Here is a 27975-nt window from a genome sequence, read left to right as displayed (position 1 = left end):
CACTATCTCTGCGAGCGTGCTCTGCAGAGGCAGTTGTGTCGGCGTGTGGAAGGCTCTGGGACATACTGCTTTACAATGAGAAAAGAGAGCAGGTTAATTTGGTGGAGCTGGCGGATTGTGGTTGTGGCTGCTTTGTTCTTCCTGGGCTTCATCATAGGTAAGCCATGAGAACACAACAGAAACTTAAACTGGACAGAGATATAAGTCAACGACCCACAAGCGATATCTACTGCATGTTTGTTTTTGATGAAATATTCATTATAAAACAGTATTGTGACAAAGAAAATAATGGGAAAGTTGACCATAACAAGTGTATAAATGGAACTGAAGGCAGTTGCTGAAATAACAAATAGATACATGACACAAAGAGATAAAATTATTGTTTTTTTTAGTTAATTTCTCAAGATTAATCTCATAAACTATCAAATTTACCCAGTGCGGTTGAAGCTGAATCTTCAAGGTGTGTTGTTGTTTTGTGTGTTAGCTTTAGTTTGTCACCACTCTGAGACATTTCACATCTTTGTGCTCACAGCAGGTTAACACTTGCTATCCATAACCACAAATAATTTTAAAATATATTTTCTAACACGATTGGAAGCTTCTGTTCATATACACAAATGGGCAGTGAATGGCCAAGTTTAAATTCTGCATGCCCCCCAATGTTTTATATACATGTAATTGATTCTTGGAAAAATTATCACATCATGACATCACATAGTGATGACTATTGTCTTAAGTGAACTCCCACTGTTGTTGAACTGACTTGCGGTTTGAACGGTGTGTGCCGCAGGCTGGTTTGCAAAGCCCATACATTCAAACACTGCAAGCAACAGAGCTTCCAGCAAGTATCTGAGGGAGTTTCTGGATGAAATGCAGCCAGACCAGATCAGAGAGCATCTCAGGTAAAAATCACTTCTCACACACTAAACCTGCCCTGTTTATTAATGTTGGTTTTTGGAATTTGGAATTTGACCATGGTAGAATATCTGTGGTAAACACCAAATTTGAATTCTTGGCATGGTATCTTTAAAAAATATTGACATTAACCATTGTAACCCGTAGCCTCTAAAACCACACTGACTCACAGAACCCTGATGTGCAGTCAAACATTGTTGAAACCCAGAGAACCCAGATGACCTTTTTAGACATGGATCATGCTGTGTTCATGCGAATTCAGACAAGAACAACAGATGTGCGTGCATGTACTATTTTCTTTTACTTTATATATTTTTTCATTAATTTGTTTTTGAAAATTATAAACGAAAAAAAACGACTGCAGTTTTAAACTGGTCAGCAAAAGGTTCTACATTTCCCTTTCCTTTTTTTTTTTGGACATTTTAGTATAAATCTGTTCCCCCGTCAATATGTGTTTTCCCTTAACCTGTAACCTTATCCTAACCCTAACCACCAACGGGGGACGCAACGCAAAAAACTGTCGTAATGGGAGGGAAACACTATTTCACAGGAACAGGCTTCAGCACCTGCCTTTTTCGAGTGTTATGTACCAGGTTCTCTTAGTGTAGAGTATTCCAAGTTATCCAGTACTGGGTGTTGAGCACCTTTCAGACCACAAGAGTGTATGTATGGTACTCAAAGGTGTGGAAACTAAACAGTTTGTTTCATTTTCCTCCTACATATTAAGCAGCATGCAACGTAAAGCTCAACTTATGAGGTCAAGAAGTGTTCTAGCCTACTTACCTTATTGTGATAATGTGCTGACGTTAGATGTATAATTTTACTGTTAATAAACAAAACTCCAACTCCTGTATGTGTTGTATTGTGGCAGAAGCAAAATGAGTATTAAATCAAAATGCAAAACATTTATTAACACTAACAGACACAAAAAGTTGTGTAACTTAACTGCAGCAGCAAGTCTCCATTAAAGTCCACAGGCAGCAGGAATCTGGAGTGATATCCACAGGCTAACAGGCCAACAAGTACTGAGTGAACTCTGGTACATGAACAAATCCAGACAGCACCGAATCTCCCATGTGACCTTCTCAGTTCGGCGTGAACAACTGTCAGCAGCTACAACAACTACCTGTATGCTTAAAGCAAGCTAAAACTTATAACTAGGCACTCAAGCGAGTTTTTGCACCTGTTTAGAGATGTACTGCTTTCATTTTTTATCCTTAAAAGTCTTACCTCCATGATATCTTCTGCACAGGAAGTTTACACGACTCCCCCACCTGGCTGGTACAGAGCAGAACCTGAGATATGCGGAGCAGATCAAGAAAGAGTGGCGGGAGTTTGGCCTGGACTCAGTGGAGATGGTGCCCTACGACGTCCTTTTGTCCTACCCCAACAAATCACAGCCGAATTACATCTCCATAGTTGATCAGCTTGGTAATGAGGTATAGTAGCTACATGTACACAAACAAAAGATAAATAAAAAGCACATATAATTTCAACCTATATCAAACACACACCCTGCAAAAATCTCTCTACTTGTTTCTGGTGCAGAATTGTCATTGCTCTTTGCTCCCATCTATTATAGCATTAGGATGGCAGTCATTCCCTCTGGTGAGCCAGTTACAGATTGTATTCACAGTGTGAATCTACTTTTAAAGTACTGAATGCTTTAGTTTACTGATTGCCAAACATTTATTGATTTTAATCTTTTTCTACCACTGCAAGCACTCTAATGAAATGCTCTGTTCTCCACACTTACCCCTGGTGACTAAAATCTCAAAGGGATTGTAAATTTCTCACATACATGAACAATAACACTAAAGTCCAAATCCCTGACAACTCCTCAGTCTGTTTGGGGAAATAACAAAGGTGCAGAGTGCATGTGTCGATCAAACAGATACATTAAAAAAACACACCCACATTCTTCTGCAGGCCTCCTCTCCACCTCCCCACTGTTAGTCTTCACCACAAAACTGCAAGACAGCTCATTCAAGTCCAAGGTCATTTTACAGCCTTGTTGTGAGGTAAACGTCTGTATGTGTCTACAAGCGGAGATAATGACACAGCGCAGAGGCAAACAAGTGACAACATATCCAGGGTTACCGCACGGCCATATTACAATACGCTGCAAGGAGGTACTTAAACACAATCAGGGATTACATTTCAACTAATTCAGTAATAGATTTCAGCTGATAACCATTCAGCGAACAGCAGATCAGAGATCCACAAATGATCATCAGGTGAGTAGATAATTCATTTTCCAGCTGCAAGCAGACCAGAATCAACTGGTATCTGCAAATAATTCACAGAATTCATTTTGGTACATAGTATGAAAATAATGTGAATAATTGTCTGAGCATCATTTACAGTTTGATCCCTCATTTACAACAGGGGAGAAAGACTTCAGATTCTTTACTTACATGCTGCTTTTATTCTTGATTAATCAATCAACTGATTGTTTGGCTTGTAAAACTAAAGAAAAGAGAGAGAGAAATACCCACCACCATTCCCCAGAGTCCACAGTGACACATTCACACTGCTTAGTTTTGTTCAATTATTGGACAAACTGAAAAAAATTATTAAAACAATTTCAAGACAAAGCAGCAAATCCTCATATTTGAGAAGCAAATATATATGCTTTGTATTTAAAATCCTAATTTGTAAAGTGAGAAGTAGCTATAGCTGCCAAATAGATCGTAGTTTAAATATAGAGTTTGAATAATATTTGAATCAATAATATATGGGAGTAGAAGTATAAAGATGCCTGAAAAGATAATACATAAGTAAAGCGCAAGTTTCAAAGCATTTACTACAGAGAGTATAAGAGTATCTCATATTTCATCCAATTTTATCTCACCTCATTTCATCTAACTTTCTCAGGTTTTTAACACGTCATTGGCAGAGCCGGTCCCAGAGGGCTATGAAGATGTCTCTAACATTGTGCCTCCATACAGTGCCTTCTCTGCCAAGGGACAACCTGAGGTACACACACACACACACAAACACACACACACACACAACCTTATCATGACAGTGACAGTGATGTGTAAATAGTTTTCACTGCATCACTAAAAGTAGTGAACACTAAGATGTTCTCTCTGTCTGTCTCTGTCTCCAGGGGGATTTGGTTTATGTGAACTATGGTCGTACAGAAGACTTCTTCCAGTTGGAGAGGGAGATGCACATCAATGCAACTGGGAAGATTGCCATTGTCAAATATGGGAAAATATTCAGAGGCAATAAGGTAGGAAAAGTCTTGGTCAGAACTCCTCATGAAATCCCAGTTATATCATTCTGATCAAAGATCTGTAGTAATAGTGTTTGATTATTAATTCCTCATTGTGGCATTTCAAAACATTTTCACATCGTCAGACATTTATTACTTTAATGCAATTCACAAAAGTTAAAGTCAATTTGTCGCAACACAGACAAAAAAGACAGCTATAAATACAATTCTGATTCATTGCTCTCTGTCTGTCTTCATCTCCCCACCAGGTGAAGAACGCCATGTTAGCCGGAGCGAAGGGGATCATTATGTTCTCAGACCCAGCAGATTACTGGGCTTCAGGGGTCCAGGTAGCATGATTATGAAACTGTGTGTGTGCCTATGTAACTGCTATTGTTAATGTAGAGGAGGTATGAAAATATTTTTGACAATACTGACACTATGATTGGCCTTTGAACAAATTTTGGATCAGCGGAGGTTTCTATGCTCGACAACCATAAAGTTACAATCCAGATCATAAATGAAAAGGTAAGCATTTTGACATGTGTTTGTGTGTGTGCAGCCCTACCCTGATGGCTGGAATCTGCCCGGTGGAGGAGCTCAGAGAGGAAATGTTCTCAACCTGAACGGAGCAGGAGACCCACTCACACCAGGATACCCCGCTAAAGGTGCGTATGTCTGTGTGTTTGTACACGTGTTAGAGCCTATATGAATATCTACACATGTGTAAGTTTATCTCACATAGTCCTGTCTCTTCTCTCACAGAATATACCTACAGATTTAGCCTTGAGGATGGAGTGGGACTTCCCAAGATTCCTGTGCATCCAATTGGCTTCTATGATGCAGTTCTCCTGCTGAAGTACAAATTGTTCTTTTTGCTTTTCTTTTCTCTATTTTAACTTAACTTTAATCTGGAATTCAGGGCAAGAAACTAAAAATTTTATTGAGGTCCTTGAGTGAAATAAGCAGCTGATTTGTATTATTTACAGAATATGTGAATTATTTACCATTCAACAGGAACATGGGAGGACAGATTCCACCCAACAACTGGAAAGGAGGTCTGAATGTCTCCTACAGGATTGGTCCAGGTTTTGCTGGTGACTTCAAGAGCCAGTAAGTGCCTTTGTGAAGGATTTTTTCCTGTGCAGTATTAAAGTGATCCTCCCTTTTTCAAAATAAACCTCCTCCCTCTCCAGTTATTAGTTTCTCCTCTGCAGCCTCACTGCTGTCTACATTCTGTGTTCTAGTGTTCGTACTGTCTCTCCCCTTTTATAGCTCCTCTTCTCTTGTTCAGCTTTAATGACCCAGTGGCAACTAGCCAACTGAAGTACAATGGAGGCCCTTGTAGCTTCTCTGTGTGAGGGACATACATACACATTCACGCACATATACACGCTACACAAATTAAGTATGTGGCATGCACCCATATGCAAAAACAGTAACGTAGGGGTGTGGGGGTTTTCAGGAGCAACAAACCCACATAACAACAAACAGAATCAACTATGTGTTATTCTCTTACTCATTTTTTTAAAGTTGGAAAACATTTCATAAGTGACACCCCTCTACTCATTTCTCTTTTGTTTGTCTATCCGTTTCTGTCATTACATGAGATAACAATTCTCTGAGGCTGCTGTGCATTAAAAACTAAAAGAAAAACATTCATCTTTAGTAAATGTTATAACCTTGTCCCTCTTCCTTCTCCCTAAGTTCCTCTCCCATCAGTCATTTTCTGTCAACTCCATTGATCTGCTTTTCCTCCGTCTCTTCATATGTCTTTGTGCGTATCACTCATTCCTTAATAATCTGCCTGTCCCAGGAAGGTGCGTATGAACATCCACACTAACAACCAGGTGACCAGGATCTACAACGTCATTGGCAGGATTAGAGGAGCTCTGGAGCCAGGTACAACAACACAACCCGCCCTAACCCTTCGTTCTGGGTTTCTGCAACATTTTACACACAACTAACACATGCGAGTAACACTGAAAATGCCATTATGGACACTAATGCTGATATCTTATTAAAAACAGGTTAGAATGGGAGAATAAAATCATTTGGCAGAAAATGTTGCTCAATATTTTGCAAGGAATATTCAGACAAGCAGTTTCAAACACTGCAGTTTTAATCACAACTCTCAAGAAATACAGTGTATCAGTCTCTTAAGGAAGTATCTGTTTTTGGTGTGAAGGCTGTTATATTTGGTAGCACTAGTCAATTGTTTAAAAAATTAGGAAAGAAATTCTCATAGTTTGTGTCTCTAACTCCTCTTTCAACACATGTTGTCGGCTCTGCATGGTGTGTGTGTGTGTGTGTGTGTGTGTGTGTGTGTGTGTAGACAGGTATGTGATTCTGGGAGGGCACCGGGATGCCTGGGTGTTTGGAGGAATCGATCCCATGTCTGGGGCTGCAGTGGTCCATGAAAATGTCAGGAGTGCTGGCAGGCTGCTCAGTAAAGGTACATCTCTGCAGTTGAATGAATAAGTGAATCATGTTAATACATGTAGTCAGTACTCAGTGTGTATGTTGTGTGTGTGTGTGTGTGTGTGTAGGCTGGAGGCCAAGGAGGACTATAATATTTGCCAGCTGGGATGCAGAGGAGTTTGGACTGCTGGGATCTACAGAATGGGCAGAGGTACCATATACACCAATACATACATACATACATACATACATACATACATACATACATACATACATACATACACATACACACACACACACACACACACACACACACACACACACACACACACACACACACACACACACACACACACACACACACACACACACACACACACACACACACACACTGACCACACTTCCTCCTTCTCAACAGGACAATGCCAAGCTGCTGCAGGAGAGAGCTGTGGCCTACATCAATGCAGACTCTGCCATAGAGGGTGTGTGTGTTTGTGCAGCTCAATATTCTCACTAGATTGTAGACAGTGTAGAGGCTGAATTGGTTTTAATATGATTCGTGTGTGTTCCAGGCATGTACACACTGAGGGTTGACTGCACTCCATCTCTACACACTTTGGTGTATGACCTCACCAAGCAGGTGAGCAGATTTATATTCATGCAAAGCAACAATATACTGTATCTGAAAATTTATATGAGTAAAAAACCGTTGTCTTTTATGCATTCTCTTATCCTGTATTCCTGCCTTTCTTTCCACCTTGTCCCGTGTCTCTTTCTTTCTCTGTTTGCATGTAGATAGGCAGTCCAGAGGAAGGAGAGGAGGGAGTTTCTCTGTACGAGAGTTGGCATAAGAGGGACAACTGGACGAATGACCGTGATGCACCCAGGTACAACGCGTGCATCAGCATCAGTTGCTTGTTTGGGTCAGAGCTAGGGTGTACATAAACTAGCAGCAAAATAATAACGTTAAAATTCACAAGGCTTAAGCAAAACTAAATATCAACGGCCATGAGAGTACGGACCGGTGAAATCAGAACTGAGTAGAGACGATTAAGGATAAGAAGAGGAAGATGCTGAAATGAAAGATTAAGACAAACCAGGTCACAACTGAGGAGTGTGCTGTGTTTAAAACCACTTTGGAATGTAACATTTGTTCCATCCTAGATAATCGATCAAAAAATCAAGACATTAATCAAAAACATTAATTTATCAGTCTGATGTTGACTCTGTTGTACTGTAGGATCAGTAAACTCGGCTCAGGCAGTGACTTTGAGGCCTATTTCATCCGTCTGGGTATCGCCGCAGGCAGAGCCAGATACACCAAGAACAAGGTATGTTTTATGCAGATTCATTTACTTTAACTGGTAGTGTGATTGTATGTATATTTGTGTGTATCTCTGTTCTATTTAGTTTACTTGAAAGACATTCTTTGATTTGAATGTACCCGATTATAGAAAATAGTACATTTAAGCTCCCTGTGAATCATAAAAAAACTATATTTATATACAGTAGTGTACATGCTTGAATGTTTGTTGGCTTGCCATTTTTGTGTACTTGTATGTGTTACAGCTTCGGTGTGTATCTATGTTATTACATGTCTGTTTGAGTTTATTTCTGTCCTATAATCATTAATAATTATGTGTTTTAACTTTGAGATTATGGTTTAGGTTCAGACCAGAATTAATGTAATAAAGCTTTTGTGTATCCATGGAATGAACTAAGTGAAATGTCATCTGTGTGTGTGTGCATTCAGAAAACAGAGCGATACAGCAGTTATCCAGTCTATCACAGTGTGTATGAAACCTTCGAGATCGTGGAGAAGTTTTACGACCCCTCCTTCAGAAGACTTCGGGCAGTGGCCCAGGTGAGAGGCGGGCTCATCTTCCTCTTGGCAGATTCCCAGCTGCTCCCTCTCGATGCCAACCAGTACGCAGACTCACTGAGGAAGTATGCACAGAGTATCGCACAGCTGGCGCAAAAGCACCCGGAGGAGATGGAGATGTATGGGGTTTCATTTGGTGAGTTGATTTCAATCATTGTGTGCTCACTCTGGTAAGTTTAAGTGTCACTCGAATGTTTAAATAAGATTGCCAACTTACTCACCTAACATCTTTGCATGCAATTTTTTTTTTTCCAATACCTCCAGAATTTCTGTTTTCTTCAGTGGATAACTTCACTGTTGCAGCCAGGGATTTCCATGAGCGCCTGCAGACCATTAACAGAGCAGAGTAAGAGTGTGTTTAACATTTCATACATTTTCAGTGTCCAAACAAAAGCTTAAACGTTTGGGAGTACGTGCTTTGATTTCTATCTTCCTAGTCTTCCTACAGTTAAGTGTGTGTGTATGTGCATTAGTCCTCTGCAGGTACGCCTCATGAACGATCAGCTCATGTATCTGGAGAGAGCCTTTATAGACCCCCTGGGCTTACCTGATAGACCCTTCTACAGGTTAGTCTCACACTCTCCCTCCCTCACACACACACACACACACACACACACACACACCACACACACACACACACACACACACACACACACACACACCACACACACACACACACACACACACAACACACACACACACACACCACACACACACACACACACAACACACACACACACACACACACACACACACACACACACACACACACACACACACACACACACACAACACACACACACAACACACACACACACACACACACACACACACACACACACACACACACACACACACACACACACACACACACACACACACACACACACACACACACACACACACACACACACACACACACACACACACAATTTCCTCCCATTTGGAGGCAGTAGTCTCACCAACTGGTCATGTACTTGACTACTGCAACCACTAAATGGCAGCATGGACTGTAGTTGATTTGCAATAGTCAGTAACATTAAACTCAGCATTTCGAGCATGTCTTTACACCTACCTGTTTCAATAGGCTTCGCAGGCTGTTCATGTTAGATTATAGTCCAGTGTTTGTTTATTTAATGCTCATTATCTTTCTCATCCACTTTGAATTTAAGCATGGCTGGATATTTTGGTTTCCCTACTTTTCAGAGACGTCTTGTTTTCTGCAGATTCTTCTCACCTTGTTTGTTTATAAATACTGTATGTGGATTATTACTTGATTGCTGCAGTTTCTGTAATACCTCCAGTACAGTCTATAACATAACACCCTCTACTCTGTTGCAGACATGTGATTTTTGCTCCCAGCAGCCATAATAAATATGCAGGGGAGTCTTTCCCTGGGATCTATGATGCATTGTTCGACATTGAGAACTCAGCTGACCCACAGAAGGCCTGGGAGGAAGTCAAGCGTCAAATCAGCATTGCAGCATTCACTGTTCACGCTGCCGCTATGACCCTAACACCACCTGCATGAAGCGTGCACAAACAGTTGAAAGCCTGTGACTGAACTATCAATTGACTATTATTTTAGAACACCAAAATGTGATGAGAGGGAATACACTACATGCAACACACAGCGATGGACAATCCCTGTCATGTTCCAGGAACACCCAGATCCCAGTAATACAGTGAACCTCTGAACACCATTACCACAGTACAACTTACAAAACTGTCCTTTTACTCTTGGTTCCTGATTGTTATGTGGCTACATTAAAGTAATAATTTATGTTTTTTTTTTTGTAAAAACCGTCCGTGGCTAAAGGGAGCCAAATAAAATCAACCCATCCTTCACTTGTGGGCAGAAAACAACTTACATCTTGTCCATGTATTGGTCTGAGAAAAAAAATGTGATGGGTGGTAAAAATGGTACTGAGTTTTACTTATATCCATGTTGATATTTTTTGATAAATTACTTAATTTGCTTAAAGGCACACACTACTTTTGCACACTGAAAAGAACACAACAACATTTAATGATAAACCTGCATGAAACCAGATTTCTGTTGAAGGACATACAGTTCAAATCTGTCTTTAAATGATGAGTTAACAGAGCTAAATAAAGACAAAGAAAATGAGAATATTGTAAGATTAGGGATAACAGAACATATATGGCAACGTTATTACATAAGAGAAAAATATGTACTGTAGGATATCTAAGTGTCACAGCTGGGCAGTAAATCAAGAGACAGAGCAGAGAATCAGATTCTAATCCATGGTTCACAGGATGAAAAAGGTACAGTGTAAAAATATGGTTCTGAATTGGTAAATGTGTATAAAATGAATGTGCTAAGATGGCAGTCTGGTAACAAAAGCAGTGTGCCTGTAAGTCTAATTAGGCATAAATATCTATGATAAAGGTTTTTGAATTTTTGTGACCTCCAAGAATATGCCTAATAAAAAAACGAATTACTCCTTTGGACGTCCAACTGAATGCAAGCTGAAATATACAGTATGTATCCTTGAGAAACACAGGTAGGAAGTGAGGTTAGAGGCAGCTATGTCTGTTTGGTTCCTCCCTGTTCTTGATCCTTTGGGAGGAAGGGCAGGTCCAGATGGGCCCACATGATTGGCTCAGCCTTCTTCAGAGACACCTCCATCTTTGCAGCCATCAGGTTCACCACGCTGCTCTTCACCTCCACAGCCTGACAGCAAGAAGAAAAATGTGGCTCATTGTCTAACACACATACTGCTAAAGAAAAAGCTTAAGGTTTCTTTTGGAAGGTGTTTGCTCACTCGTGCTACTGCATCTTTTGTTTGTTTGTTTGTTTTCTTCATATTTGGTATTTGACAACTTCAAGATTAAAACTTTGACTTTATTAACCATAAAGCTCAAAGGTTGTCCTCATGTTTTCTGATAGTGCCACAGGAAGGTGCCAAAGTCTGAACTTTTTTCTCAAACCACCTTACCATTTCCATTGTGCTTTGTTTTTTTCATTTGTTGCCTTGTGTGTGCTCAACAAATTAAGATTATTGTTATATCACTATATGCACGACCTAAAAGTCTGTATTTTCTTCTTTCAACACATATTTTGTCAATGCTTTTTGCACTGGTTTTACTATAGTAAAGTCTATTTTATTATATTGCCCAATATCACAAATTTACCTAAAGTGGTTTTACAATCTGTACAGCATACAACACCCTCTATCCTTAGACACTTGATAAACCACTGGATATACTGTTAGGTGTTCACTTACCCCCCATAAACTGATGTTCTGTTCAAACTCTTTATCTCCCTCAAACACCACACGCATGTTCACCTGGAACAACCAGAGACATTCAGTAGACAGAGTTATACTGACATATAAGGGAGGATGTGTGAGAGTGAGAGGACATATTAGAGAGGGCAGTGTGTGTGTATGATAACAAAAGTGTGTGCTGTTATTTTTTGCATGTCTTTGTGTGTTGTTACCGTGGTGCTGTTGGCCTCCACGTAGCTGAGCTCTGGTGAGGAGTTCTTTGCGTAGATGGAGATGATGACCTGACTGCCTGTCTGGTGCCAGTCAAACCTACACGGCTTCACCTTCATCCCCTAAAGAATACAGAAAGGAAGTGGATAAGCCTGATATAAAAAATTAAATGGACATTAGTATTGTGTGGAAAAATAGCACCATTTAAAAAATATAAGTGTATAATTCATTCCTTTCTTATGGGAAAGGACAAAGCAGGACTTTTGGACACTTCACAGACATTACTGTGCACATATGGAGTGAGTGTCTAAGTCAGGCTATTTCCTGTATGACCTGGTTATGCTTCCTCCAAAGGTGACTTCCTGTAGTGAAGCCCTGCTGGGACAAAAATGTGTTGAAGTCTGACGTTTTCTTCCTGCAGCAGCTCCAGTACTTCATGCTGCAGACAAACACACAAACACACACACATTTCATGAAGCACATTCAACACAAGCTCTACAACAAGTTAATATAGTCTTAGAACACCTACACACTAAAGTTTGTTCAATGAACACTTTTCTAAAGCTTATTAGACAGAGGACTGTGTGTGTGTGTGTGTGTGTGTGTGTGTGTGTGTGTGTGTGTGTGTGTGTGTGTGCTCTCACCCCTCATGGAAAACAGGAAGTCCAGGGTGGTGTTTGCATTCTTCCCTGTCACTTGCTGATCCAGAGTAATACTATCGAAGGACAGAGAATCGAAGACACAATTTGTAACTAACCATTACACACACTGGACTTCCTTCTACCTGTCTGCCCTCTTAGTTTCATTTTTTTATTTCTTATTTGAACTTTTGAAAAAAAATTTGAGAATTAACTTGGGAAGACTACGCAGTCTACCTTAGCGCATCCGCCATTCTTACAGGAAGTACCGATCTTCACCTCATCCCCCCCTGAAGTGTAAACCACAGTTTACACTTCATATTGCCTCCACATGGATCTGAATTTGTGTGTGTTCATGCTCTCTGCTCTCCATTTTTTTTCCAAGAAAAAAAAGTTTTAAAAAAAGTTTTAAAAAAGTTTTTATATATATATATATATATATACACACACACACATATATACACATTTTGCTGGATTGCCTGCCATATATATATATATATATATATCTCTTTACTCTCAGGAGCTGTCTCCGGCGGTTGAAAACCACATCGAAAGTTACTCGTGTTGCTTCTTTTCTTCGCCGTTGAACGTGGTTTCTTGTCGGATGCAGTCCTGCGGGATACAGATACATATCGCCTTTTAGGAGGTTCAGCCATTCCTGTGTTTGATGCTAACTTCAAGCGCTACCGGAAGTTGTTCTTCGTGGGACTGAGGGAAGACTTGACGCGCCACTGACTCACACAGCGTCTAGTGTCACAAAGTGGTATTACAACAGGGGACAGGTCGAGCCTGGCTGGTTGCCATGCTCATTTCAGTAGATAACTGAAATACAACAGATGGAGATCATGACATCACTGCGTCTCCTTCACACACTTGATAGTGTTGATTCATTTTTTGAACATTTTAAACTAAAGTCCTGGCCACATCATATATTGCACCTTTACAGCACAACCACCAACACTGGCATTTAAAACTAAAGCTACATGTATTTTGCCAATACTTAAGTTAAAACTAAGACATTGAGCTTAACTGATATTGACACATTCGATGCATATAAAACATTTTGATTTGCTTTGACAGTATATAAATCTATGCTTGGAATATAAAATACAATCATGCTTTACTTTATACTTACATTCAATTTGTAACTTACGAACATTTGTATTTGCCCATTTTGCATTCAGGCCAGTAGATGTTGCACTGTTCACATGAAGCATTAAGATATAAACCCTTTGTGGAACCACTTTCCTGGGAAAGAAAAACCTCAGATGCTGTGGGACTCACATCCAGTACCAGGCAGTTGATTTCTGCAAGCAAAGAAGACATTACAGCCTGGGAAATTTCACTCGCCAAGTATTTCACTTACTGATCGTGGACTGCTCACAGAACCAGGTTTCAGTTGCAGCCATGTTGGTTTCCATATACAAAGAAATCATGGTGTATTGTCCCCCCAGTCACCATATATTGGCAGTCTTTATGTTACGACACAGCTATGGGAAAACGGAAACAACATAAAACCAGGTGTTATTTGTAAATCAAATTCATTGCATAACCCGGATGCTAAATAAGGAATCAAAAATACAAACAAGGTGAGAGGATAACTAAAGTAGGGGAACAGGAGCCAACAAAGAGCCCAACTGTGCGATTCTAACCAACCCCAAAACACAAGCAGCACCCCTGTTCCTAATGTGTCCAACAGTCTTTTTCTAAGGGTGTGATGCACAATCACAATTTTAAAACTAACCCAGTCCCCAACAATCACTACCAGCATCTCAAACCAAATCACAAATTACACACAAATGTTGACAAAGGCGGTAAAGAGGCGCGCTGCCTATCATGTCAGCCGCCACTAATGATGTGCTGGCCGGTTTCTTAAGCTCTTTTCCTCTGAATGCTTGAACGGCTACAGCTGTGGCGAGGACTCGCAGGATCATTGTCGCACCAATAGGAGAAGCCGGCCGTGGAGTTGGAGGCTCTTCCTCTCTGCTTCGACCAATCCCGTCACGGTGTCTGCGCAGCCTGATTAGCATACAGACAAAACACACTGTAAGAAGCAGGTGACTGGGATGTGCTCATTTGAACATATTTTTATGTCGTGCAGAAAGTCTAACAAGAAAGAGCTGAACTGATGACACAATTACGGACGATTGCCCCGGTAGAGCATAACATTAAAAGTATTCGAAAATTCCTGGAGAAATTTTGAATGCGCCTGCTGCTTGGTGCGTGTACTTCACTCTTCACGTTTCAACCTTTACAAAGGACGTTACTTTCAGTTTCATTCACGTCGTAGAGACTCATCTTGACACTGGCCTCAGTCACTGCAGGTGTCCTTCAAAAAGCCTTTTGGAGCCGTCACGACTGGCCAAAATAACTCATATTGATGGTTTCAAACACAAATGTGTCCCCACAACCATAGCAAGACATGTATACACACATGTACATGTCCTAACAGAAGTTGATCTGCAATAAAGCTATACCACTATATCCCTATATAGACTAGAATAGCTTGTAAGAACCTTTATGATATACCTTACCTGTGACCTTTTTGAGACTTATTTTGAAAGCAATATGTGAGACTACATGGGAAAGTGGTCTCAGACTTTTGGCCACCACTGTATATAAACTAACCCTATACTGAGAGGTGTTCCTAATTTTTTGTCCATCCCATTTATAGGAATTAGACTTGACAAACTATTAGAACACTTCTCAGTACACTTAAACATTACCACAATTACAGCCTCCAAACTGACCATTAAAATAAACCACCACTTTTCAAACAGATTCAGCAAATACTGAACATTATAATTCTCATGAAGGAGGATTTACTGAAAGGCCTGTTCCATTATACTGCATTAGTTTCATCCAGGTTCACCTAATACATATATATGAATTCAAATTAAAAATCAAGGAGACTTACAAATGCTAAAACAAATCAGCCCTTTATTTAAAGGTTACCCAATATACAGCAACGCTTAATAAAATGCATTCCTTTGAACAGAATGGTTATGGGGTTAATGGGGCAGAAATAAGTGACTGCAGATTGCCTTAAAAGGTCCATTGTGTAAGTCAGGGGTGTCCAAACTTTTTGCAAAGAGGGCCAGATTTGGTAAGGTGAAAATGTGTGGGGGCCGACCATTCAGCCTGACATTCTTTGAACCATTAACATTAAATACAAATGAACTATTTTATGAAATTTTTATTGCAAATGGCATACTTCATTTTTTATTTCATTTTCAAGTTTTTGCCAAAATCACTCTGCCTTTCATATTTGAAGACCACATAAAATGAAGAAAAAGCAGTCTGGAAAAAAAACTTTTGGGAAGATGAAACATATCTAGGTTCATTTGAAACATTACATATTATTCACTATTAAATGCTCACTGTAAACTTCTAAATTCAAAACAGTGGTCCGTGCATATTCAAAACTGTAGTTTTGATCATCACAAAAAAATCAATTCACTGAGATTTTAGAATTTATTCACCTCAGAGGACTAAACACATATCTTGCCTGCACTAATGTGAAGGGTGATACTGAGATCTCGACTGCAGTATGTAGGCCTAGTCCAGGTCTGGCTCAGAAACAGTGGTTTTGATGCGCAAGACGTCACGCAGGTGAGACTCACTTAGTCTCGTCCTCACGTGGCTCGTTAATGTTCATAACCGAGATTGTGTTCTCGCACAAGTATGTCGAGCCAAACAAGCTCAGCATTTTCTTAGCAAATGTTCGAATCTCTTGGAACCTGCCTTCATCCAGCTGGCGGTAGAAGTTGACAAGAGGGAGCAGTTGGTGCCGACTGCTTCGTAATTCAGCAAAAAAATACTCCAATTTCCACTTGTCCTGGAAGCGGCGGCCCTCACTGTCAACTTTTCTTTTTTAAGTTTACAGTCGCCATGTCAGAAATGGGCCTTTCACATCAACATAGAGTTTGTGAAAGCCAGAATTGGCGGTTAAAATTCTAGAAATTGTTTCATTTTAAAAGGAAATGTATGACTACTGGCCAAACTTAGCAGCTAATGTGACATGGTGTTTTTCATCTTATTTGAACCTCAATGAACAAATGACCGACTAATGTGAAAGTAATTTTTCATTTTCTATGAACATCAGATTTGTGTGTGCCAAAGTTAGCAGCTTATTTTATTGAAAATATTATATATTTTACTATACTATTCCTCTTATTGTGGTTCGTACATCTTTAATAATAATGGTGTGTCAACAACATAACCATAACTCCATAATAAAAATCCAGGGTCGAGGATGATGACATGGCTTTAAATATATTAGAAGTACAAAAGAAATTACTGGAACCAATTACACTGTTGTTTGGAAGAGTGAAAAACTACAATGTAAAATGAACGAGAAATACACTGAGAAAATTTATGAACAAGTCCATTAGTAGACGACATTAAGTGCACAAAAAACGTACACATATATCATCGATTTCCACCTCATCAATGCTCACTATTTACCTGAAATTGTTTACATTTTTTTTAACAAATAAAATAACTCTCTCAGGGACACACAAGGCCTTAAATATACCTTTTTTTTTTACAAAGAGGACTCTTCAGTGTCATCTTTTTCATACAGAAAACACAAATTAATGCTGCAAATCAACCCTTTAGTTTGCCTTCTTACCTCTACCCGTGTAAGGTGGTTGCATGAAAACCTAAAACATATGAGCCCAAGGCTACACAACACCAAACCTATTCAAAAATAGCCTAAAACTTATTTTTTTCCCCATACATCACTTGATTAATTCATTTGTTTATGAAAGCCACTGATTGACACAATAATTATTATAAAAATGCGGTGGCCTTGTTTCCTCTGACAAGCCATATAGTAAACTGTTGTGTTGGCACCAGCAATGCATTATATGGTTTCACCTGCATACATTTTAAACACATCTGTTTCATATTGCAATATAACACAAGGTCAAAGTCAGAATCAACAAAGTCAGATTCCATTATCACAGCTTGTGATTCTTGCTGTTAAGCTCACATTTCACAAATCACAAGGCAACACATCAAAATAAAAACAACATCTGAAAGACTTAAAATCCACTGTGAGAATGCATTTTCATTAGTGCTCATTGTAAGACATGACAAACAATCTAGTATTGCATAAACGCCGCTGTACTGGAATGCATATCCGACATTTTATTAAGGCGGGTGCAGTAATAACATTACTGACACAGACTCTTTGATGTCAATCAAACAAACATGAAACTTAATGTTATCAAAGCCAAAATGACACAGAGTTGAACAAGTTATTTTGAGTTCTGTTGTCCACTTTCAGCATTTTGAGTGTCATATTTTTTTCACACGATTTCTACGATGAGCTAGAAACTTGAAGAGATCTATGACAGAGCAGGCGCTGCTTCTCTTTAATCCATCACATCCATATGAAGTTGCACTGATTTTCATGACACAATTTTACCCCAACTCACTCATCTTGCTGGGTCAGTTCTCTAAGGCACTCCTTCAAGTTTTCCAACCTGATTTCTGGAGCTGGAGTCTTTATTGTCTGCTCTAGCAGCCCCCGCACCTCATCCAGTCCACCCACCTTCGGAGTATTGTGGGGGTACAAGTACCCACCCAGCTGATTAGCATGGCACTCTGGGGAGAGCATGCCACACAGAAAGCGTAGGAACATGTCATAATCGCCCAGCGGGGAGTTGAGGGTTAGGTCCAAGGCACACTGGACTAGACCTGCTGCAGTTTTGGTCTGATACTTAGATGTGAAGAACTTGGACAACATCCCTGAGTCCAGAACGTTCTTAGATTCTGTGTGGAACATTGCGAAGACGTACAAAGCGGCCATGAACTCCTTGAAGAAAGAAGAAGTATAGTGCTTTTTAAATCATTTCTATCGGATATCCTTGTAGGTGGTTTCTCAATTAAATTCACCGTAAATGGTATTCAACATATTATAATTACAGTAAACAGTCATGTAAAAAAAAGTTTCATGCAATACTGAGGTGTGACCACTGTGAGGTGGAAGGAGTTTTACCTGAAGGGTGAGATGTATAAAGCAGAACGTCCTCCTCCCATTTGAGGTTGCAGCTGTGAGTTCAGTGCACAGGCCGGAGAACACCGTCACCTCCGTCAAATTCAGGCCGTAAACCTTCACGTCCTCTTCAAAGAACACATTGGTTTTCTTCTCCAGCATCTTAAAGGCCATCTTCCCCATCTTTAACAGCAGGTTCTTGTCATCAGTGGACCATTTCTGAGAAGGAACAGGACATCAAAATGACAAATTCTGACACTGAAGAGTAGCTATTCATTAGTGTGTCCTAACAACTGCTTCTTTTAGATGAAACTATCCTTTTAAAGTAACACAATAAAGTTTAATGCTCATTTTAGTAGACACTGTCGGACAGATGTTGATTCAACTCAGCAGTTCAGCAGTTTTTAAAATTGTTGCATTCAAATGACATAATAATTGCAATGTGAAGGGGGCTGAAAAACACATGCACTTTAACATAATTTGTTCTGAACAAACACTGAAAATTAGAACCTGTTTAAAAGTAATTATTTTTAGATGTATCAGACTGCATCACATGGCACAAGTGTTCATAATATTAAAGCACCCAAATTAAAAGTTAAACTAGGGATTAGTAAATATCTGCTCGTAGAAAATAAATTACGAAATCTGAATTACATTCTAGTAGCAATGAAGTAATGACTAATGGGTAATGAAAGTGTAATACAGAAAATCTGTGGTCCTATTGCATTCATTTTAGTGTTTTATTTTAGTGCTTGTGAAAAGATAATAGTTACAGTTAAGAAAATGTCAGTTGTGAGCTGGTTCACTAGGAGTTATAACACAAAAGAACATACTGATGGACATTACCAGGTTATTTTCACACTTTCCATAGTAGAACTGCAGCCTGCGATTGGTCTGGACAATCAAAATGTTGATGTAGAATGGAGTCAGTCTAGGGGGATGTACCCCATAGCCCCGATAACGGTAGCAGCGCTCAAACACTGTTGCCACCATCCAGCAGACAAAGGGCTGTTGAGCAAGCATAACGAGTGTTGGCAAGCGCCTGTAATGTGCCACAATATTCGCTGCCAGCGTTGCATCTCTGAAGCGTCTGGTCAGATAGTCATCTTTCATCTCATCACTGGAGAAAAGAGGGGGAAAAAAACAGATAAAACTGAGTATACACAAAAAGCGAAAAACAAAGACACTAATAAGCCATACAAAAAGTTAAAATAAGACATAAAGACATAATCAGACAAGACAGACAAACAGTACATCTACAAACACACACACACCTAAAGCCCTGTATTTCTGTGACGACATCTATGAATTGAGATGGGATTTGTGAGACAGCAGCCCTTCTCCCCAGGATCCAGATGCGGGCACCACGGAGCACAGTGCCTCGGATGATATTCACAATCAGGACATCAGGCTGTGCTTCGGTGTTATTGTCATTTATTACTGGAGCCTTCTGGAGAGAGAAACCAAAGAAAATACATGTACAAATATAAGTTTCTGCTCGTCATATGTTCAATTCCAAAGCAGTAAGTACATGCTCAAATTATTGTACAAAAATAAGTATCTCTTGATGGTAAATATTACCAAAACAGTAGACTCTGAAATATGGCCACCAAAAAACAATAAAACTGAACTAAATTTGCCTAAATTTGAACTAAATTTGTTTTTTGAAGTGTAATCCATTGTGTACTTTTTTCCTTTAATTTTTCAACCAAAACTTTGGGTGACTTTGATTAACACTTGATGAACAATACATAATAATATTTAAATATTAATTTTTGTTTTCAATTATATAATTATATATTATTGCTATTTGGGAGTATAATAATTAAGATATATGTGAAGATGTATAGTATATTCTAAATTATGGTTAAATTATCACAGGATTTGTGTATTATATTTGTATTACACACACACACACACACACACACACACACACACATATATATATATTTAAGTGTATATGTGCACTGATGGATACCTCCCAGTCCAGAGGAGCTTGGTAACAATCAAAGGAGTCCATTATGATGAGGAATTTACAGCCCTCTTCTTCCAAGTATTTCATTTCTTTGCACTCCGGATGATGATAAGCTATCACTTCCATGATGGACATCTTCTGAGAAGGGTTTTTGTTTCGCAGAAACCAGAAAGTGCGGAAGGAAAGCTTGATGACAAACTGCAGATCCTGAACAAAAAATGCACAGAACACACAGAAAATGAAAACAACAAAAACTTCAGTTGTGATCATTAAATGTGTGAGAGAACCACTCCCACATTTCACCTAGGGCATGCACATGTTACATCAACTTTTCACCTGTAAAATTATCAGTAATTGCACAAATTAATTATAGTAAATTAAGTAAAATATTTTCTCAAAAGTATTGTTAAAACATTTATTTGTGGCCTGGTGTTATTCAATGTATTAAGCATGTTATTAAGCAGGGCTTCCACCCTGTTTGGTTTTGTTGTATTTTGCTTGTCTTTAAATTGTTTTCCTTTTCAGTTATAGTCCAGCCTTGAGCCAGGTTGTGACAAATTGGGGGTTCGTCCGGGATAAAGTAGTTTGGTAAAATAAAGCTTACTCCTGTGGCAATGGGGGTTTGTTACCTAGTATGTAGACATTTGGTGCATTTAGTATGTAGGCATTTAATATGACTACCCTAGAGTACAGTTAACAGCATACAGTGGGCTAATAAGAGCTTTTTCACCTCAAATCTCACCTTATTGGCACGCAGTTCTGCCCAATCCAGGGAGAATTTCGCCACAGAGACAGACATGCCAATTCCTGGAATCCCAGTGGTCAGCACTGTCCTCACTGGCTTGCCGTCCTCCTTCTGTAGTCGGAACAAATTGTTCACACCAACGAAGGTGTCGGCGCTGGGGAACTGGAGAGTTGAGAGATGGTGTGATTCAACCTCATGGGAAGGGTGAACTCCTCGATACCCACAGGTGGAAATCTGGGGCTCAACGTAGATAATGTCTAGAAGATTCTGCTTTCCGGCTCTAACCACCCCCTCACGGATGACTGTGTGTTTTCTGATCAAATACTCCTTCAGATGAATACGGATCAATGCTGTTGGTGAAGAAAGATAAAAAGGAAGGTAAGAAATCTTTACGTATAATTTAACCATCTTGCTCAAGGAGGACACTTATCTACATGGGGCCCACATTCAACCACACCTACTATACCTGCCTGTATACAGGAGTGTCATGTTGCTGAACACATTCTCAATCAATCCTAAATGCTATACCTGCGTGCTGACTTATGCAGGAAGCTTGTAATATCATTCCTGTTAAAATGAAAATATCACCAGTATTTGAGTAACATATCCATCAGGGATGCAACATCCATCGATCATACCTTTCCCATGATGACACATTGTTGGTCTTTTTAGAGCATTAAGTGAACCCTATCCTGCTGAAAGGCTAAAGAGGTAAAAATCCTCCATCTGCTCACTGTATCCTAGTCCTACTTCTTTTTTTGTGTAGGTTAAGTAAGGTTTTAAATCTCATGGTTGACATTTTAATTGTTCCCTTCAAACACCTTTCCGTAGAACAAAAATATCCTCTGTTTTGAATATTTTAGAAGCACCATCCACAAACTTATTAAGAGAGCAGTCTTTGCTCGGTTAAAGAACTTTTTGAGAAAATAATACCCATGGATAATATCAGTTATGTTTTGAAGGTCATAGTACAGAAACTGCTTGTGTTTTCATTATTGCTGTACTATGAACTTTCTTGAAACATGAAACATGAGCAAATTCTAGTAAAGGTTTCAAACAAGCTGTGAACCACCAAGAGAAATCTTTTGCAGAAAAATTACACAGCCACAGGATTCAGATTTCATTCAGACTGAAACCTGTTTCACCGGTATTAACCCATGCAAAATGTTCACTTACCTCTCTTGCACTGATTCCGTAGTTCATCTGCCTCTGCTTGCTTGCCAACACTTTCTAGAGTACTTATTGTGTGCATCAGGGAACGATCCTGACCTGCACAACAGAGTTTTAATAAAAAACAAAAATAGTAAGCAATCAGTGAAAGGCTCATTGTTTTTATTTAACAAAACTGTTTGTGTTTGTGGTTGATGAAACAATAACCGCAAAATTAAGTAGATTGCAAATGTACAACTGTCTTCCAGATAAATTTAAAAAAAAAAAAAAAAAAAAAAAAAAAGCTCACTTCACATGCATCATCCCAACAGTTAAACTCCGCCTCTCTAAATTTGAAACTCTATTTGTACTGTTCACACTGTGTGTACTTTCGCCTTGCATTCTTACCAAGGATCTCCAGGATCTTGTCCACAAAATCAAGAACGTCTCCTTCCATTACTTGTTGCTTGGTTATGCGTTTTTCCCATTGTAGAAACCACAACTTAAATTTGTACAGCTCATCCACAGTGAAGCCTGTCAGACTACTCTGGATACTCTATAGACAGAGAATAAATAATGAAAACATAAGTTAAAACATATTGCCTTATATACCCTGTGGGCCAGATATTGACAAGATTAAACATATTTTTTTTATTATTTATTAACAAACTGATTTGTTAGTTTTGCATTTTTAATCCAACAAATGAAGTTTGTGAAGATTTTTTTTTTTTTTTAACAAATAGACTAGACATCAATTGGTAAAAGTTCTATTATTGGGATGTATCATAATCTCTATCATTGTTATTTATAAAGTTAAAATGCATCATCAGTATCAAAAACAACTGTGAAAAAAAAAGAAAAGACAGCAGTGCAGATTATCATGCACCAACCTTAAATATATGGGGCAAGTCTTGTTCTGGGTGTAGTCTGCCTGGCTGGCTGTTCTCATCAGTCTGTATTGCGTCATCTGGTTCAACAGGTTCAGGTGGCTCTGGAGAATTAGTTATCAAAACTTCATCCATGTCCTCCTCATGGTCTTCTTCATAATCCCCCAGATCAGAAGACCTGAGAGACAATGGGATGGGAACCCCAGGGTTAAGGTCAAAAACTGCACAGCAAACACTGTCCACTGATCATAATTATGTTTAACTGCATTTTATCTCAAACAGAAATCACAAATACATGTTTTTTTTTAACACTTGTATACATGAATAAACCATATTTTGCATACTTTAAACGTTTGCCAGTATAAGTTTTAAAATACAATCAATCAATTTAAATAAAGTCATTCAAATCCTTTTTAAATTGAACTTTTCACAAAAAATACACATGACAAACTATGGTCTTGTGGTTTGACTAAGACACACAAAGTTTTTTTGTCACATATTTGCATATTTTCCTGTCAAATTTCTGGCAAGTGGCACATTTTTAAACAATGGAAAGATTTCCACAAATTTTACAACTACATATTGCAGTATACTGACAATTATTACATTAATGTAAATAAACAGGGAAGTATATTAAATTACATTACATTTACTCATTTGACAGACGCTTTTATCCAAAGCGAATCACAAGTGAGGAACACCAGTAAAGCTTCAGTGCAATAGGAGACCTTGGTGTAAGTACTAAGCACTACATCTATTCAGTAAGTGCAAGGAGATCAGAATGTGTTTAAATATTCTGATGCACAAGAAAAAGTAGGTATTGCTTGCCTTCAATACACATTTTACAGATCTACAGAGGGTGAGTGTTTGAGTGTGTGTCCTTCACCTGGTGTCAATGACAGCAGCTTCTGGTGGTTGTTGCTGTGTTGTCATAGTGTAGAGGGTCTCTGGAGACTCTGAGCGAATCAGCTGAAACCTGGCAAAAATGAACATTTCAACCTCATATTAGTCATTTCAGAGCCACTAAAGGTTCCACTGCTTTGTAACACTGTGCACTCAGATGTTGGGTGTAAATAGCCAGCCATTAGGTTTTACTGTAAAGAAGTAAGATAGAATATTAGCATTTACAAGTTGATCCTACTCTTAAACCAGATGGAACTGGATGAAGTTCCAAAAACATCAGCACTAAAAGGGGATGGTCATGAAGCTGTCTGATGTGACAGGGAAATCAACATTAACCCCAATGTCCTTGATTATGAGCTAACTTCACATTTTCATGGGCAGACTGTTGTGCTCATAGCACAAACACACAGCCCTTGCAGCTATGCAACTCTATGAGATCATGAAAAATATGTTTCGTTGTTTTATCTTGGATATAAAGTTGGGTGATCAAATTTTACTGTTCAGTAAAAGTAGAAAATAATCTTGAAAGTTTGAATATGGAAAGAAGCCCCTAGTATTATGTTGATCTTCTTAGTAAGACTGATTAAAGGCACCCCACTTAAGTCTCTGCAAACTGACATGCAGACTATACTAAAATTAACCCAAACCAAGGAGAGCCTGGATGGTAAGAAATCAAACTTGTGCTTTGGAATTTTGTGAAACATTTGGCACTTTTTAACAAGCACAACACCGGCTCAGGTGCAGGGTTAAACTTAAATTAGTAGTAATGTGAGGCTTATGCTATTTGTAGTAAAATGGCCAAAAGACACAAATGCATTAGGATGATGCTCAAAAATCAAACAAAGACATAGTACCCTGTCGCCTCATGAGCATTCAATTCAGTTAGTACAGCAAACGTTTCTTCATTTCCTTTGTTCTCCTCCTCGTCCCTCTTCTCTTCCTCCTCCTTGTCCCCCTCCTCTTCCTCCTCCATCTCTTCACTGTCACTTTTCATTGAACCATAGCTGGAGGGTGGCCTCATCTTCTTCTTCTCCCTGTCAGTCCCCTGCTTTAAGATGCTGAGGGGACGAAAAAAAAGGTGAAGGAATCCGGACAATGTGTATTAAGTATTAAAAGTACTCAATGCAGAACAATGTTAACAATATTAATCATTATAATATAAAAACAAAATGTTCCTGTTGGAGTTGGTTGAGGTGAATGTAATTTTTAACTTTTTTGTGTAAGGTTACAACTAATGATTTTTTTTAATTTTTTTATTATGGACAACTGCTGATTACTTTTCAGTTGATTCACAGATTGGTTTGAAAAATTCTGGAAATAGATGAGTTACATCTTCACCATGCTTGTTTTGTCAACTTAATAGTCCAAATCTGAAAATTATATTTAGAAAAGTAAGTTAAAATTAGTAAGGAAAATCAGCAAATCATCAAATTTGTGAAGTTTGAACCATGAAATGTTTAACATGTTGGCATAAAAAAAAAATTAAAAAAAAAAGATAAAACAATTATCAAAATAGTTGCCTTTCAATCGACTAATCGTTTCAGGTGTATTTGCATAGACAGTTGGATAGTTTCAATTTATCATGAAGCATTTTATAAGTTTTCTTGTCAAATTAATGTGGCGTAAAAAGTTCAATATTTCGCTCTGAAATGTGCAAGTAGGGAGTTACAAGAAAATACTCATGCAAATTCGTTGTAAGGGTAGGTTCCAACCATTGGTTAGTAACCGGCTACTAATACAGCAAATGACTTCGAAAGCTAACGTGACTCAACTTTTATAGATTATAGTATTGTAACTTGTCATGTAAAGACAGGAACAAAATACGTCGTTAAATGACACAGCACTAAAAATGGCTGATAAACTCATGTCCGGCGACAAAAACCTTTTTGACAACACACACCTTTCCACTTCAGTGTCTGGGTCCATATCTCCAGTCGTAATAGACTCACACACCTCAGCAGTAGAAGGAATTTTAGTCGACTAAATGTTATTTAACAAAATAACTTTTCCATCCACAAAATGACTCCCCCGTGCTGACATTACTTTAGCATACACTCTGACGCTCTCCACTGTTATGCTAACATTATGCTAACATTAATACTTGAGAAAACATAGTGGAAATATTAAGACATAGACGCGTTAGAAATGAACGTTTCCGGGCAAATAATCTACATAAAAAAGAAACTAAAAAAACTATATGTTCAGTTCACCGGTCGACAGCTTTTAGTCTTATTGCGCCATGTATAGTCAGCTCCAACTTTCGGTTTCGAGGGGAGGGTTTTTCCGGCAGCAACAACTGTACGACTTCCGGACCACATCCTTCAGAATAAAAGCATAATCTCTACATGCGTCTAAATTAATACCCACAAGCAGTCGATACAAAATATGTATCAAAATACTTATCCTGACGTTAATATTATCATGTCATTTGTACTTGTGTATGAAATAAACACCATGAATTCATAATCAGCCATGCTGTACAACTGAAACTTGCTGAGCCTGAATTGTTCAAGTGTAAAATTGGTGGTGACACAATTGCTTCATGGCAATATTGTCCCCTTTAACTTTAATGCACAAATAAGATATTAAATTACTTGTCTTGTCAATCACATACTAAAGTCACCATTGTCCAATATGTTTTTTTTTTTTCTGTTGCAAATTTAAAGACCGTGAGGGGGAATGGTTTAGGCTGAGTGTGTAGATATACACATACTGTATATATTTTGTGCATTAACTGTACATGCATATTAATTTATGAAATGCCCTGACTGGCTACATTATAAATCCATCATTTAGCCTCCACTATCAAAAATGATGCACAGAATTTTTATCTTAATTATTTACACCAATCGGTAGTCTGTGGTTGATTTATTGTACATGACTGCATGGATATACATTCAGTTGACAGTTTTAGGTACACCTACTTAAAACTAATGTAGTCTAATACAGCAGTCCTGCAATAAATCCTCCTGTCATGAAGGTTATGGTGTTGAGGTTTTGTTTAAACTTTTCTAGAAGTGTTGATTCAACTTTATGATCACTCTGGAGGATGTAGTTTGTGCTTCTCTTGCACCATATTGCATTATACAGAGAAGTGTTTCTGTTATTTAAGCTACCCTCATCAATACAAATAGGGTGGACAAACTTGTTAGTGACTGAATATTATGACCTGCATGAAGGTTATTGCAGGACTGCTGTATTAGACTACATTAGTTTTAGCTAGATGTACCTTTTAAACTAACAACTGAGTGTACTTTAAAAACCACAAAATTACCCTGCTTTTATTCTGAAGGGCATAGCAATAGTAGCTAAACCACGATACCAGGAAGTCAAGTCAGCAGCACTGATTGGTGCTTTGTGGAATCACAAAGGTGACTCTTTTATATGTTCTCAAACAGCCAAGCAGATGCAGTTAAAGCATGTTTAAATAATCATGAACTGTAACAAAAACATGAATGACTGAATTTGGACTGACATGTTCATGGAAAAACGTTGGACTTCAGTACCTCCATTTTCCCCCATTTATAACATGTAACATATAACACAATTTTGTATTTGAGACAATGGAGTCCAATTTTGTTGACAATTCCCCGTAGATCTTGGGATCTTTATAGCACTGCCTTAGCATTTTTTTCCTGTCAATCAGAGTCAGGATCACGTAAACTGGGCTTACATGATTTGTCAGTGCCTTTCAAACTGGACTTCCTAAATATTAAATGCTTTAATTAAAAAGGCAACTCATTCTACCAACTGGGCAACAAGGACCAAA

At 38.6% G+C, this 27975-nt stretch overlaps 3 protein-coding genes across 3 annotated transcripts; 1 reads left to right on the top strand and 2 right to left on the bottom strand.

The window, feature by feature from the left end:
- Window positions 1-16: 16 nt before the first annotated feature.
- naalad2 (N-acetylated alpha-linked acidic dipeptidase 2) lies at window positions 17-10311 on the top strand. The gene is made up of 20 exons (XM_056375176.1): window positions 17-157; window positions 791-902; window positions 2168-2354; window positions 3793-3894; window positions 4031-4156; window positions 4408-4488; window positions 4701-4806; window positions 4904-4997; window positions 5156-5251; window positions 5955-6040; window positions 6474-6593; window positions 6688-6770; window positions 6978-7041; window positions 7132-7199; window positions 7355-7446; window positions 7800-7890; window positions 8313-8577; window positions 8706-8787; window positions 8915-9007; window positions 9783-10311. Exons 1-20 carry the CDS (start codon window positions 76-78, stop codon window positions 9970-9972), a joined length of 2220 nt encoding a protein of 739 aa, XP_056231151.1. The 5' UTR covers window positions 17-75; the 3' UTR covers window positions 9973-10311.
- A 136-nt stretch (window positions 10312-10447) lies between these two features.
- chordc1a (cysteine and histidine-rich domain (CHORD) containing 1a) lies at window positions 10448-15034 on the bottom strand. Its single transcript, XM_056375177.1, has 7 exons — window positions 13910-15034; window positions 13058-13155; window positions 12550-12620; window positions 12239-12344; window positions 11908-12027; window positions 11693-11755; window positions 10448-11139 (listed from the first exon to the last, which is right to left on the bottom strand). The coding sequence occupies exons 1-7, from the start codon at window positions 13977-13979 to the stop codon at window positions 10993-10995; spliced, it is 675 nt and encodes a 224-aa protein (XP_056231152.1). The 5' UTR covers window positions 13980-15034; the 3' UTR covers window positions 10448-10992.
- A 1763-nt stretch (window positions 15035-16797) lies between these two features.
- Window positions 16798-26484, bottom strand: nlrc3l (NLR family, CARD domain containing 3-like). The gene is made up of 12 exons (XM_056374715.1): window positions 26107-26484; window positions 25061-25264; window positions 24190-24279; window positions 23307-23481; window positions 22825-22972; window positions 22444-22536; window positions 21265-21617; window positions 20526-20729; window positions 19822-19997; window positions 19394-19667; window positions 18551-18766; window positions 16798-18367 (listed from the first exon to the last, which is right to left on the bottom strand). The coding sequence occupies exons 1-12, from the start codon at window positions 26130-26132 to the stop codon at window positions 17984-17986; spliced, it is 2343 nt and encodes a 780-aa protein (XP_056230690.1). The 5' UTR covers window positions 26133-26484; the 3' UTR covers window positions 16798-17983.
- Between the last annotated feature and the right edge of the window lie 1491 nt (window positions 26485-27975).

This window comes from Seriola aureovittata, chromosome 4 (genome assembly GCF_021018895.1).
Source record: "Seriola aureovittata isolate HTS-2021-v1 ecotype China chromosome 4, ASM2101889v1, whole genome shotgun sequence".
Lineage (NCBI taxonomy): Eukaryota > Metazoa > Chordata > Actinopteri > Carangiformes > Carangidae > Seriola > Seriola aureovittata.
Note: the sequence above shows the minus strand (reverse complement) of the source record. Positions and strands in the feature narration are given on the sequence as shown.